This window comes from Gymnodraco acuticeps, unplaced genomic scaffold (genome assembly GCF_902827175.1).
Source record: "Gymnodraco acuticeps unplaced genomic scaffold, fGymAcu1.1, whole genome shotgun sequence".
In the NCBI taxonomy this organism is placed as follows: Eukaryota; Metazoa; Chordata; class Actinopteri; order Perciformes; family Bathydraconidae; genus Gymnodraco; species Gymnodraco acuticeps.
Window position 1 is genome coordinate 1 of NW_022989967.1, and position 11,833 is coordinate 11,833.

At 39.6% G+C, this 11,833-nt stretch overlaps 1 protein-coding gene across 1 annotated transcript; it reads right to left on the reverse strand.

The window, feature by feature from the left end:
- Window positions 1-80: 80 nt before the first annotated feature.
- On the reverse strand, window positions 81-10,852 carry LOC117542903 (calpain-3-like; the record flags this gene model as incomplete). Its single annotated transcript, XM_034210774.1, is given in 8 exon segments — window positions 81-158; window positions 454-548; window positions 672-755; window positions 2,012-2,180; window positions 3,682-3,815; window positions 6,050-6,168; window positions 9,400-9,469; window positions 10,433-10,852. Coding segments are annotated over 8 exon segments (1,001 nt in total), but the record flags the coding sequence as incomplete, so codon positions are not given.
- Window positions 10,853-11,833: the final 981 nt, after the last annotated feature.

The window sequence follows — 11,833 nt, forward strand, 5'->3', positions numbered from 1 at the left end:
ACTTTAAACCCACAACTCTTACACTTTCAAATTCAGGTGGACTGCACTTTGTTTTTCAACGGTTTTAGAACTGTTCTCACCAGAACTCTCCGTCCTCTGCGCTCTGATGCTGCAGCTTCTCCTTCTCCGTCTTAGAGAGCGTCGTCCACTCCTTAGAGCTGGGAGAGGCCGGGGAACATGCATAAAGTAAGGATGTAAACAAACTGGAATTTAAAGGGTTAAAACTCTCAAAATTCATACGGTAGTAATAATAAGAGCTAAAGTGGATAAATGTATTGATATATGATATTTCTATTTAGGTTTTAGGTGGAACAATTCTTATAAGGACTTCAGAGTAGTTTTTAATTAAAGTGAGGCACAAGATTTAAGACATGACACTTCATCAAAGTCCAGCTCCTAACTCAAAAGGCTGAAAATGAATATATATCATTGAATGTAGTGAGAGGCGGTTACTTGTCGCTCCAGGGTCCGTTCCACTCCACCTGTCCCCAGGGGTTCCTGAGACGCACCAGACGCACCTTAGACTCCTTTAGCTGAGACGGCTTGCACTAAGGGACGACATTATCACATGTAAACAACCTGGCATTGGGACTGTGTGTGTGCAGCTCTGCAGGACACAGGGGTAAACACTATTCCAGATAATTCAATTATAAAAGACATTTCTTGTTCACCTCCTCCACGGCGGTCACAGAGTAGGCGTGGCCCTTCACGAGTCCCGTCACCGTACGAGTCTCAAAGCGCGCAGGAACCAGCGACTGCAGGCACAAAATACACCTTTATATTGCAGAAATATTAAAAACGACACTTTATTTAAAGGAAAACTCTGAATTAATAAGTAAAAATGATAAACACATGAACATTTTAGCCAAAGGTTTGCAGAATATTTTACATTTATTCTTAAAACCTAAAAAAACCTTTGATTTGCCCCGATTTGTTTTTATGTCTTGATGCATATACACACACTTATTCCACTTTATTGCAATACATCTGAATTTCTTGAGATGTTCTAAAGGTTTTTTAATATTAATTTGTTAAACTATCTTCAACCCATAGAGATACAGTTGCTAAAAATCATATAGTGGCAGACAGGAAAGAGTAGAAACCACACAAAGTTGGTAAGAATAAATAATATAACTAATTAAATTAAGTAGTTGGCCCTAGATGCCTGGACATATCAAAAGTTATTAAATGAACATTATCCAGTCTTTCTATAAAAAAAGTATAAACAGGTACATATATAGATATAGATAAATATATGTCTGTGTCCAGGGTAAGAACAAAGAGTGCAGATAATATATAAAAGGTTACTAGCCATTCATCATTAGGCGCTTTCACACCGGAGTACTTTTCCCGTTTAGTTCCGATAGTGCCACGAAATTTGCGTTCACACCAAAAAGAGAACTTAGTTCAGAAAACTTCTACCCCCATTTGTAGTCCCTGCTAGAGAGGTGGTACTATCCATATTTCTGATTGGCTGGGCGAATTGCAAACCACGCCCCGTAAAACTCTGAAAAGTGTTGTGGCATTAGCATTATTAGCATTCGCCCAGCGCACCAACGCAGAGAGACTAACTTATGGCAACACAAAAGAAAACATGGGAGCGGTGGAGATGAAGAGGTGTCGGCGTTCTGGCGATTTACTCTGAAGGCTTCAGTAGAAGTTGCTGGGAGTCCCAGCAGCTTCTACTGAAGCCTTCCCCAACTCCGGGGACTTCGGGGGATTCGGGTGGCAGTATACGCTGTGAAGTGGTTTGCGGCCTGCCAATAAACCCAAAGCAGAAGAAGAAGAAGTGACGTCAGCGGCTTCATTTGTGTAATCTTCCCTCAGGGACTTATTCCGGTGTGAACGCGATCTGTACTTAGTTCCATGGGGGCACCAAGCGCTGGGCACCAAGCGCTGGGCACTAAGTACGGCAAAGTACTTGGTGTGAAAGCGGCTATTGACCACCATGTCCTGATCATATATACAGTATTAATTAAATGTATTTATATACAGTGTTGTCAGTACTCACGTCGATGGAACAGCCCATGAGCGAGCCCCTCTCCAGAGCTTTCTTCATGATCTTGTAGAGCTCCTTGGGCGCCTCCTTCATCTCGTAGAACTCAGTGACCCCCCCGGTGAAATCCTCCATGGCCTCCGTGGTGTTTCCTCCCTTCAGAGCCTCGTAGGAGCCGTGCAGCCTGAGGAGAGCAGGAGAACAGGAGAACAGCCTGTAAATGCACTGTGCAACTCAGCCTTAATATCCTTGGTATTTTAACATAAATAAAACATCCTATTTTAACATAATTATCTTTATTTCATTAGATTTATTTTATCCTATTAATTGCACATTCTTACTTTAACTTTGTACGTTTATTTTTATATTTATTTTTTTATTATGTTTTAACAACCCCAATTTCTCCCAGGATTAATAAAGTATTCTGAATCTGAGAATTAATTAATAGTACATTTATTTAATAGTACTCTTTTTTGGCTTATATATTTAATTTTAGTTAGACACACTATTGGTTAAATAAAGTTACTTTCTACCTCATATTTGTCAGGGAATAATTTGCCCTACATGTTTACCTTTCGCCCTCTGACGCAGCTGACCAGCCTTGAGCAGCCGTTATCTCCCTTAAGGAGGGGCAGCCCTAGCAAGTTGTTGTTGTTGCCAGTTTGTGACCGGGCAACTCTCTGTCAGAGATAGTTATTGTTGTGGGACACCTGGAACACATCCTTTTCGGGGTGTAGATGACCCCGAGCCATAAGCGACAACAAATGTGATTCAGTGTCCTCAGCTGTTAAGTCTATCTATTGAAGAATGTTGATTATTACACTCTGAACTAGTTAAAACCATAGACTGTATATATAAAGGTTAAAACCTGGAGCTACAGGAGGGCTCTTCAGGATTGATTGTGGCATCTCAACCGTGTGGTCAACTCGTGACCCGTGACATGTCTTGTGAATTCTCCGGCCGAAGCTCCAAATAAACCGTCAGTGTTTGTCCTCAAAGCTCCAGCTCTCCTCGTGTCTCTCTGAGTCCTGACTCCACTTACTTTTTCCCTCTTGTACGCCATGTAAAGGTTTCGCGTACCTACTTACAGTATGTTGTGTATGTCTTTGCTTTATTGTAACTAAAAGAAAAATTCTAAATAAAGTATTATTTCAAAAGGGGGGTTTGTTTAGCATGAAATACTTGGAATAACTAAAGGATAAGTACAAAAATATGACATGTCTTGTGAATTCTCCGGCCGAAGCTCCAAATAAACCGTCAGTGTTTGCCATCAAAGCTCCTGCTCTCCTCGTGTCTCTGAGTCCTGACTCCTATTGCTTCAGAAGTTTCCCTCACAATATTATTTCATAAATCCCTGAGGGTCATTTTGTTACAGTTGCTCCGTTTTAGAAATGAAATAAATACGAAAAAAAAAATTTTTTTAAATAAAAATGCAGTTATAATAAAAAAAAATACAAAAATAAACCCATTCAAATAAGAATATAGGATTACAATAAAATAATGTCTTGAGAAATTACAAAAAATATGACTTTACTGTATGCAACTACAACCTTTCTGAATCACAAATCAGCTACAAAACATTGCTTCTTCATATGTGTAGTGACTGTAAACAGAAGTAGAAATCACCCAGTACTTGTATCATACAGATATCATACAGATATCATACAGATTAAATTAACACTGACTTGGCGTAGGCCTTCTCCAGCAGCGCACTCCAGAACTCGTTCCTCTCAGCTGATTTAGTGAAGACCAGCTGGTTGTTGAAAGTCGGGATGCGGTCGTCGATAACCACGTCCACCCAGTCCCCATAACGCCAGAACTGCAAGGAACAAAGGGAAAGAATATGTATACTAACATTCCTTCAACTTCTATAACGTTTAGATCATCAGTGGCTCTCAACTGGTCAGGCCTCGGGACCCACTTTTTACTTGGTCAATACATCGCGACCCCAACATTTTGAAGCACTCAAATCTATTCAACAAAAAATCGTGCTGTAATATATATATACGCTTTTCAGCATACAATATTAATAAAAGTGAAGTAGCCTGCAGTGCATATATCCCTTATATCCCTTCACAGAACTAAAGTATGCTTTTAAATAAGGTTTAATGAGATGATGGAATCAAAGCTGAACTATATAACATCAAAAGGCTCACATGCTGAAAACCCAACCCCAGCAGGGGGTCTGGGGGGATTCTCCCCCAGGGGATTTTTAGAAATACTAACATAAATTATGCATTCTGGTACACTGAGAAGAAAATAAATAAATCTATTACTACCCGACATATTAATAATATGTTATGCCATTGTTTGTTTTTCACTTAGTTCTGACAGCTTGCTGCGAGAAGAGCAAAGAGGAGAGAGTCTGTGTGACTTACTTTAAATTGTGGGTAAGGGTAGATAGCTCCCATTGTTCTGTGACCTGTCAGTCATCAAACCGGGGGTCATATTTCATTATGTGTTCATTTGTATCTGAAGTTGTACCCATGGATGTATAAAGAATAGTTCTACTGCAAAGTTATTCTCCGTGGGGACTTCCGGCAACACTCTTGATTCTGATCGGGCCTTCAAAATAAAAGTTTGACTTTTTCCCCCCCAAAAAAAAAAAAAAGAATTCCAATTTATTTATTTTTTTCCTTTAATTTTTTTTTTCTTCACTCACACATCCGCGACCCACTCGAAACGGGTCCGCGACCCACCAGTTGAGAAACCACTGGTTATATTTAATGATTAAAGATTCAAAGGTTTTAAAGGTCTCCTATCACGCAAAATGCACTTGTTGATGTATTTTCTACATCAACATGTGTCCCCGGTGTGTCGGGGAACTCACGCAGCGTCAGAAAATAAAACCCTCTCTCTTTTCCTCCGTACCCAAATCTCTAAAAACGGGGAACAACGGAGCTGATCCAGATTTGCGTCCGATATGACGTAATATCTGAAATGTGGACCCACGGCCCAATCAGAAACGTTGCTATCAGAAACAATGCCCGACTGTTTTGGACGTAATATGGTCGGTGTTTACATTAGCATCGCTAACACTCAGAGCTAACCTGTACTGGAGAGCATGTGTGTGAAGAAGCAGGAAGTAAAAAGGAACTCACCTTGTGGTATAACCGGCAAGAGAGAAAGCCTTTGAGCTCCAAACTGTTTCAGAGAGAATCCTTGATGATCCATGATATGGTGTTTCATCACGGCAGCATTTAGTTTAGACAGTAGCTGCCGGGTCCCGCATGAGCTCAGACCCCTCCTCTTTTATTTGTATACATATATATTTTTTAAAGCTTTATACCCCAAATCAGCACTTTTGAAACAGGAAGTGAAATAGAGGGATATGAGGCATGGCTAGAATGGGTGATCTGTTTGGTATTTTGAGCAAAACACTTCATAGACATGTTTTTTATAATTGTTTATATATCTGAGACCTATGCTATTGCCTACACATAGCATGATAGGTGACCTTTAATGTCATATGCAGATAAGCTACAGTGTAGAAATGGCAATGAAATACTTCTTACCTGAGCTCCTCCAACAATGCAACATATATAAATACAAAAATACAAATAAAAAATAGTGCAATAAGTCTATATACACGTAAATAGAATATGATATGTACAAGAACAGAATGTAAAATTAAATATTGTAAAGTAAGATGACATTAAATACAGTTATTACGGTGATAACTATTTAGATAAATAAGTAAATTGCACTTTAATGGGAAGTTAGTTTGTTCTTTGTTGGGTTTCATGTCCCTCATTTTTACATATTCCTGCACTAAACTTCCACTTTACATTCTGCAATTACATTCATGTTTTGTATAATATTTCGTGCAATATTTGCTCTTGTTTGCAAAATGAAAACATGTTATTCTGGGTGTGTTTAGAGTCAGTGAACAGCAACTGACTAAAACCAAACCAATTAAAAGGGCAGCCACTGTTTCAGGAGAAATTCAATGAATGGTTGTTTCCTTCAGTTGTTTCAGTAAACTTAATATTAAGGAGGATACAAAGCTAGATGCAGGACTGGATATCTGATAATTAGATGTTGTATTCTGACCTGGAAGTGGAAGATGCCTCCATATCCGTCAGAGAAGCTCTGCTCGTGAGGAACCACTCGGTAGAGAAGCTTCTCGTACAGGGTCAGGCAGGCGATGGCCGCCAGCAGCCAGCAGTCACCTGAAACAACATCATGTTAATGCACCTGAACACAGGAAGTAACATCATGTTAATGCACCTGAACATAGGTAGTAACATCATGTTAATGCACCTGAACACAGGAAGTGACATCATGTTAATGCACCTGAACACAGGAAGTAACATCATGTTAATGCACCTGAACACAGGAAGTAACATCATGTTAATGCACCTGAACACAGGAAGCAACATCATGTTAATGCACCTGAACACAGGAAGTGACATCATGTTAATGCACCTGAGAACAGGAAGTAACATCATGTTAATGCACCTGAACACAGGAAGTAACATCATGTTCATGCACCTGAACACAGGAAGTTACATCATGTTAATGCGCCTGAACACAGGAAGTTACATCATGTTAATGCACCTGAACACAGGAAGTGACATCTTGTTAATGCACCTGAACACAGGAAGTTACATCATGTTAATGCACCTGAACACAGGAAGTAACATCATGTTCATGCACCTGAACACAGGAAGTGACATCATGTTAATGCACCTGAACACAGGAAGTAACATCATGTTAATGCACCCTGAACACAGGAAGTGACATCATGTTAATGCCACCTGAACACAGGAAGTAACATCATGTTAATGCACCTGAACACAGGAAGTGACATCATGTTCATGCACCTGAAACACAGGAAAGTAACATCATGTTAATGCACCTGAACACAGGAAGTAACATCATGTTAATGCACCTGAACACAGGAAGTAACATCATGTTAATGCACCTGAACACAGGAAGTAACATCATGTTAATGCACCTGAACACAGGAAGTAACATCATGTTAATGCACCTGAACACAGGAAGTGACATCATGTTAATGCACCTGAACACAGGAAGTAACATCATGTTAATGCACCTGAACACAGGAAGTAACATCATGTTAATGCACCTGAGAACAGGAAGTAACATCATGTTAATGCACCAGAAGCCTGTACTATGAAGCTGGTTCAACCTAACCTGGATATGTTTGAGTTAGCCGGTTGGCCTAATCCAAAACATACGCGCTCTCGCTAAACGTACTACGACGCGGGTTATTCAAGTGGATCGCTCAAGCCCAGCAGTGTCCCTATCTAGTTAGGTGCGCGTTCACATGAAAGGGGTGGTATTTGGAGCATTCGACCAATCACAAACATGGAGAAGCGCACTGACAGCGCAGCGTCATACTTCCTTAATGAAAAGTCAACTATAATGTTAGACAAATATGAAGAAGTTATACTTTAAACATCCATGACTTAAACACGGCCGTCTTTCCTGCAACGGCAGTTTTTCTGTATTTCCTTTCTCCTGTAATATGACTTGATCGCTTTAAACTCCGCACACTGAGCTCTGATTGGTCAGCAGGCAGTGCTTTCACTGAGTTGATCTCTTAGCCTGCAACCTAACCTGCTCCGGAGCAGGTTAGGCGCTCAGCATCAGTTACCATGGAGATCTAGCCTGCTAAAAAGAGAACCAGCGTCGTAGGACCGGAAAGCCAGAGTTTTCCCTGAAGTTAGCTGCTAAGAGAACATCCTGCTTCGTAGTACAGGCCTCTGAACACATGAAATAACATCATGTTAATGCACCTGAACACAGGAAATAATTTCCATTTTAACTCCCTTGAATGTGATGGTTCTTTTTTTATATACTTAAATTTGTCTCACACAGGAAACACTAAAGCCGGCCTGTACCAGATACAAAGACATTCAACACAACATTACATAAATAAAACGTATCAGACATTGCATCCATGTCCACATCGTAGAGCCTACATGCTTATATTAAAGTTTACTTAAAGGTAGGATAGGTAATTCACTTCAGAAACACGTGTTGTTATATTCCATGGAATGCTCTTAACATCCCGATAGCAATGAATATCTTAAATGCTTTGACAATAAATACAAATATCTCATCTGTGGAAGCCGTGGCGCTGTAGAAAGCACGACCAATCATCTGAGCCGGCTAAAGTAACTGGATGGCCTACCTGCCTGTCAGCCTTCCATCTGTGCACAAACTTATCTCGTGCCCTCATTGGTCATGTGCGCGTTCGTGTGTGTTGGAGGAGGGGCTCTGTGAGGAAGTCTGAAGGAAGGGGCAGATTTTTTTCCGGCTGCGTACTTTCAAACTCTAGCGCACTCGAGCTGGTTTCTCCGTTCTTACCTACCCTACCTTTAATACTACATCAAATTAAAACGTTCACATTTTGGGAAAAAAGGAAAAATGTTGCCCGAATGTCTGTAACCTTAAATATCTCTCACTAGTTTACAGACAATCAGGCAATGAGAAAGTAGATATGAGTTTTGTTGATTCCTCTATCCTAACCTGCATGACTTTAATGTGAGAAGCATTACATTACATTGTCATAAAAGAGTGATTCATAAAATCATACTTCCCAAGACTGTAGAGGGAATCATTTAAATACCAATTAAGGCCTAATCAGTGATTTTTTGGACTTTTTACGGCTCAGCCATTTTGGTGACAGTCAAATATCAAACCATTTTTAACAATGCGGATCGTTTGAACTCCCAACAAGTTTAAACGAGAAAGACCTCCCAAAAAGTATTCTGTTTGAAATCATTTGTCTTTTTTTCCTTCTACCAGAAACAGCTGTTTTTTTGTGTTTTTAGAGGAAAAAGACTGCTGAGGTGTGTGTTTTTTCTGATTGTCCAGGTGTGTGTGTAAACAATGTGTGTGTGGTGTGTGTGTAAACAATGTAAAACAATGTAATTTCTTCACACTGTGCTTTGTCCCTTTATTCTGAACTGCAAAACAATGAGAAGTGCTGCTAGATGAATTCCCTTCCAAAAGAGTGAGCACAATATGTGGAGGCCGCTGCAGGCAGAGGTGTGTGTGTGTGTGTGTGTGTGTGTGTGTGTGTGTGTGTGTGTGTGTGTGTGGCCTAGCATTACTATACTTGTGGGGACCTAAATCTGTTTAAACAGTCACGTGTGGGGACTCGCCTCTCTTATGGGGACAAAATGGAGGTCCCCATGAGGGGAATCATTAATTTTAGGGTGAAGACTTGGTTAGGATTAGGATTAGGGTAAGGGTTAGGGTTAGGCATGTGTTGGTTATGGTTAAGGTTAGGATAAGTCTCTAGGAAATGCATGTAAGTCAATGTAATGTCCCCTGAAGTGATGTATACATGGTATATATGTGTGTGTGTGTGTGTGTGTGTGTGTGTGTGTGTGTGTGTGTGTGTGTGTGTGTGTGTGTGTGTGTACCCAGATCTCCCTGGCAGATGTCTGTCCTGCTGGCTCCTCCAACGATGAACTGAGGGTTCTCAGAGATCTCCTGTGCACAGAAAGAAGAGCAACATTTTTACAACAAATAAATTGCGATTTTCGACATCTGTTGATTTATTTCAAGTACTTAGTTATATCTATTATTAGTTATATCAGCTTTTTTCTAGATGTTGTGAGTCATGGGATTTTTGTCAAATGCTAAATTATAGTCGTCTCTAAATGGATGAAACAACCATTACAATAAAGGTAAAAAAGGTTGTGTGGCAATAGAGTTAATACATTTCAATTAACCTGAGCATCTCCAGGTAAAACACATCATATAAATACCACTACATCACATTTTATATTTTAATATATATCTTATATTTGTGCTTTAACCTCATATGTTTACAACAAATATCATTTTTTAAATGATTTATTTTGGACTTTTTTTGGTTTGAATATTTTTGAGCATTTTCTCAGTTTTCCCATTTTCCTTTTAGAGTCAGAATCAGGAATTGCATTTTGTCACAATTGCTCAATTTTTAAATAAAACAATTTAATGGAAAAGGAATACAAAATAAAAAGACAAACATTATTTAGAAACATAGAGAAATGAAAATTGTAAGGTTTGATATTTAATAAAAATACATTTGTTATTTTCCATCTCCTATATTTTCAGTATAAGAAAAACTTTTTTGACCCCACGGGGGGATTGGTTTTTGTTACAGCTGCTCCATTAAAAAAAATATATATATATAGTAAAATACAATTTGAATACAACTTTATAAAAAATGATACGGGATAAATCAAGTTTTCTCATTCTGAAAATCCCACCGCAGCATTTTAGTTCTCCACAATGTTTTTTTTACATTTAAGTGACATTTTAACCACAGTGACTTAGAAAAGCAGTTGTATGGACCGGGAATCAAACCACCAACCCATTAAAAGACAACCCATCACCCTGAGCCACAGCCTCCCTCCAGGTGTGATACAGGTGAGATATTTGATCCCCCTCGCTCATTCCTCCTACCTTGGGCCTCTTCCAGACGATGTTCTTGACCTTGTTGGACTTGTGCCCCAGCTCCTTGAAGCCCAGAGACTCCACGGTGGCGGGGAAAGACTCATCCTCGAACAGATTCTTCTTCTGCAGACACTCCTGGCGCAGGACGCTGAAGTCCTGTCCATTGAAGCGCAGGGGTTTGTTCAGAGACCCTTCCCCGTCTCTGCGCTCTCGCTCCCGGATCAGCCGGTCGCAGAAAAAGCCCGACGGTGTGTACGGCATCTCGTCGACTTTTTTTTTTTTTTTAAACCTGGCTTTTGCCACTTGTACTGAAGTCTTCAAATCCCCAAAAGCCCTGGCATAAATCCAAACAGCTAATATGTGATTGGCTCCTTCTTTGTGTGACGTCCCCCTCCCCTTCGTCACAGAGTAGATCTCAGTGAAAGACTCCACCTGAATTCACCTGTGCATTTACACACGTATGCACAGAAGCCATACACATCACATAATTAAGAGTATTTGTTGCTCTCCCATTGGCTGCGGAGGACAATGCTGTGTGGCCGTGGCCCTGGGGCTGGTGCATCATTGTTGGGGGACACAAAGGGTCCGGAGGGCAAAGAGTGACCCTGTGGATGGCCTGCCTCAGCAGAAGTATTCAGCCATTATACCGATTTCAATGGAGCTCAGCATCCAGCAGCCTCAGCATTACTGCAGCTGGTTCGTTCCTCCAATTTTATCACAGGTACAAAATATATCCTGTGTTGTCAAAGGGCTTGGATTATCCAGTCTTAAAGAAGCATAACGTTTGGTCAGGCATGTTGACTGCTTCCCGTAAAATAAATTTCACCATTTCGAAAATCTCTCTTAGGACATTTGTCAAAGTAATGACTTTTTAAAACAGTGAGAAACTTTCCCAAAATGAGTAGAAACGTGCCGTCTCAGCATAACTACGGACTAACTATGGAGCATCATTACATCCATTTCTACTGATGAGATGGAAATATAAAAGAAGCCCTAAGTCATCATAATGAGAGACCTTCTAAAAAGTTTGTTTATCAGAATTGAAGAAGATCTGTAATTTAGATCTGACTGAAAATGATTCTTTTTTTTATCTTAGACATCTCAGAATTTTTATAAAAAAGAGAGAAAGTCAAAATTCTGAAAAGAAAACTGAAAACAGACAAGAAACAAGTCGGAATGTATTTAGATTTTTTTTTTTAAAGTCAGAATTTATTTAGAGTTTTTTGAAAAAAGTCAGAAATTATTTTAGATTTTTTGGAAAAAATCAGAAATTATTTTTGTAAAAAGTCAGAAACGTGATTTGTTTTTGAGTTTTTGAGAAAAAAGCAGAATTGATTTTGAGAAACAAGTCAGAAATGTTTAGAATTTTTTGTAAAAAGTCATATTTGTTTATGAAGTTTGAGAAAAAAG